At 35.5% G+C, this 3,449-nt stretch overlaps 1 protein-coding gene across 1 annotated transcript in view; it reads left to right on the top strand.

Moving 5' to 3' along the window:
- LOC123976225 (venom phosphodiesterase 1) overlaps positions 1 to 3,449 on the top strand; it is a 47,409-nt gene that overhangs the window by 40,440 nt on the left and 3,520 nt on the right. The window contains exons 21-22 of the mRNA XM_046058189.1: positions 2,005 to 2,082; positions 2,162 to 2,294. Coding sequence (XP_045914145.1) covers positions 2,005 to 2,082; positions 2,162 to 2,294 — 211 coding nt within the window. The remainder of the gene's footprint in view (positions 1 to 2,004; positions 2,083 to 2,161; positions 2,295 to 3,449) is intronic.

The following is a 3,449-nucleotide window of genomic DNA, read 5'->3' as shown; positions in this document are numbered from 1 at the left end:
TTAGGAACCTTAAGTGCAGCAGAAATGTTTTTGTAACCTTGGCCAGATCTGTGCCTTGCCACAATTCTGTCTCTGAGCTCTTCAGGCAGTTCCTTTGACCTCATGATTCTCATTTGCTCTGACATGCACTGTGAGCTGTAAGGTCTTATATAGACAGGTGTGTGGCTTTCCTAATCAAGTCCAATCAGTATAATCAAACACAGCTGGACTCAAATGAAGGTGTAGAACCATCTCAAGGATGATCAGAAGAAACAGACAGCACCTGAGTTAAATATGAGTGTCACGGCAAAGGGTCTGAATACTTATGACCATGTGATATTTCAGTTTTTCTTTTTTAATAAATTTGCAAAAATTTCTACATTTCTGTTTTTTTCTGTCAAGATGGGGTGCTGAGTGTACATTACTGAGAAATAAAATGAACTTTTTTGATTTTTGGAAAATGGCTGCAATGAAACAAAGAGTGAAAAATTTAAAGGGGTCTGAATACTTTCCGTACCCACTGTATAAGTAAGAAGAAGAGCCAAGTGTGATGTTTCTTCTTCTACATCTGCTTGTTCTGTGTGAGCAAGGTCTCTAAAGGCTAAGGCTATTCTCAGCTTATTTTAGGGAGGCGTCAAGTAACACACAGGACAGTGAACTATTTACTCTCGCAGGCAATTACAACCCTCCAATTCAATTATCCAGCATAGTTTTGAACTGCGCCTGGAAAAACCCGTGGGAGAAAATATTCCATAGTAAGCTAGTTTGACAGTGACAGTACTAACCACTGCCTTGTCACTGCTCCACAAGAAAAAGAGAAAGCATGTCCCAAAGCCATAAATGACTCAAGCCAACAGATTTTGTGTGTTAGCGAAGGGCCATGCAAGTTTTCAGCTTCCCAGTTATGGTGAAATTAAGTAAATCCAGCTGCAAGTTATGAAAAATCCACACAAATCCACTGCCATTAAATGATGACTCTCAAAACAGGAAAGAATTTTGATCCCCATGTGTGACTATTTAGAGTTTGTTTGATGTTGTCTCCTACCCTGTCATGAAAGTATATTCCTCTCACTTCAGTAAATGGACCTTATTTGCAGGTTCACATTCAAGTCAGTGTTTATTGCATTAAAACATTATTTAGATATTTTAATGCAAATGCCCAGACTCTGCACTTTTTTTCATTTATGTTTTGCCTGCAGCTATAGTTCTTTTGTTCCCGTACAGAATACAGACTCCATTTACTGCAGTTAAAAGCGGTGTTTTGTGTGGTGATAGTGTTGTTACTGATCACCGAGGAGACAAAATCACTTTAATTAAATAAAAGCACCCCAAGGTTTCGCTTCTGTAGAAACGACCTGGATTTCTCTTCTCCATATCTCACAGTTTGACATCAAGGAGCACAAAAACAATGGGGGGGTGTAGCTTTTACCCAACCAAGAATTGAAAATAACTTTTTCCCAGGAACTTTGTCTTACACCATTATTATCATTTATCACACATGGAGTAGCTGCACCATTTCTGGAAGTGAGTGAAACCTGTTTCTACAGAACTGAAGCTCGTTTTTTTTGTCTTTCTGTCCTCGCTCTCCTTAATTTAAAAGAGAACACAATGTCAGATTAATTAAAACAGACGTACATTAGGCCTTTTTATACCTATGATAAATGCATTTTCAGAAAAAGAAAAATATATTTACAATAGATTAAAAAGAGGGACTGTTTGCTTTCAGTGCCAGATGCATTAAGGTTAAGTCCAAGTAAAGCTGATAGAGGGTGTCCCTTGTGAGTCATTTTTGATAAAACATACAAGTATTGTTTTTCAGGAAGCTTTAAACTTGTTGTTTTTAAATAGAATATTAATTTTGATACTTGAACACGTAAATAATCGTAAGTCTCAATGGACAAGTACAGTAAGAGTTATGGAGAGAGGAAAATACTAGACAGTTATAAATTCTAACCAAAAAAAAGTTCTTTCTCTCACCACATGTAACTACATTCAAAATTCATTGTTTCTTGTTGTTTTTTGCAGACCTGAATGCAACAGTGGACCAGCAGTACGACGCTCTACTCATGAGTAATGTAGTGCCGATGTACCCAGAGTTTAAGAGTAAGTTACAGGTTCATATCACGGTAAAACCTATACAACTACAACTTTTCTTTTAATTTAATCATCTCTCCTATTTTAGAGATCTGGGACTACTTTCACGGCACCCTATTAAAAAAATATGCCTCCATTTACAACGGAATTAACGTATTGATGGGCCCCGTCTTCGATTACAACTATGACGGCCAGTACGACACTCCAGAGCAGATCCAGCAGTAAGTGAAGAAGAAGTCCTTGTGAAGATGGTTATATTAGCATTACCAGGTTTACAGCTTCTTCTTTTTAAGACTAACAACCTTGACTTTGACAGGGTTTAAAACGATATGCCTTAATTTAATAAGAAATTTACATTAAAATAAGCTCATGGTCAGAATCCATAGAGAACCATGTACTTTCACAAATTAAAATCTAACCGCAAGATGTTTTCATATGACATATACATTGTGAGATTAAAAAAAACAATGTTGCATGTGCATGGGTCGTTTATAGACAAATATTGATTGAAACTGTTAAATGTTCTCCTTATTTTTTTAAATTATCTCCTTATTTTAATAATATCCTCTACCCAGCATTTTACATTATAAGCCTCCAAGTCAAAAAGTAGGAAAGGTTTTTAAATTGTGTTTGGAAACTTGTGGTGAGCCACAACTTATGAATAGACATTATATACTGTAGCTTTGTGTTTTCCCTTCAGTGTGACCCAGTTGTGTATTGGACTGACATTCTAACCACAGTTTAACCAGCTTTTGCTAGTTACATGGTTGAGCAGACACCAGCCTTTCACAACCCTTGAAAGGGCGTTACAATTCCTCTGTCTTTTTTAGCTCTTTCACACACACACACACACACACACACACACACACACACACACAGCAATGAACAAAAAGAAAACGAAAGATTTTGGCTACTTGTTATTTGTGTTGGGTTGCTTGTGTAGGCAGAATTAGACTCTAAAATAAAGGCAGGTTTATTTAAGTTTATATAAGACATAAAAAGGTTTTAAGACATGACAATATACAAGTATATAGTCTGTCACAGGATAATAAAATCTGAGCTAAAATAAGCTAAAATGGAATAAAACTGTATGAACAGAATAAAGAACAGTGCAGTGCAAGATTTGAAAGAATTGTCCCAAATGTAGTCATAGTGTGTTTATTTCCAATATATGTAAAACAGAAACATCCGAAAAATGCAATCAAATAAACTAATCAAAATAATTAAATAGCACAATAATAAATAAATGAGTAAAGATTTTTTTTAAACTCTTGTCAGTTTTCTTACATATTCCAAAAGGAGTGGAAAGAGGAAAAAAAACTTATTTAATCCCACCCCATGTCCACAACCCAAATAAATAAATAAATAAAAATTCA

The sequence above is a fragment of the Micropterus dolomieu genome, linkage group LG09 (genome assembly GCF_021292245.1).
Source record: "Micropterus dolomieu isolate WLL.071019.BEF.003 ecotype Adirondacks linkage group LG09, ASM2129224v1, whole genome shotgun sequence".
Lineage (NCBI taxonomy): Eukaryota > Metazoa > Chordata > Actinopteri > Centrarchiformes > Centrarchidae > Micropterus > Micropterus dolomieu.
Note: the sequence above shows the minus strand (reverse complement) of the source record. Positions and strands in the feature narration are given on the sequence as shown.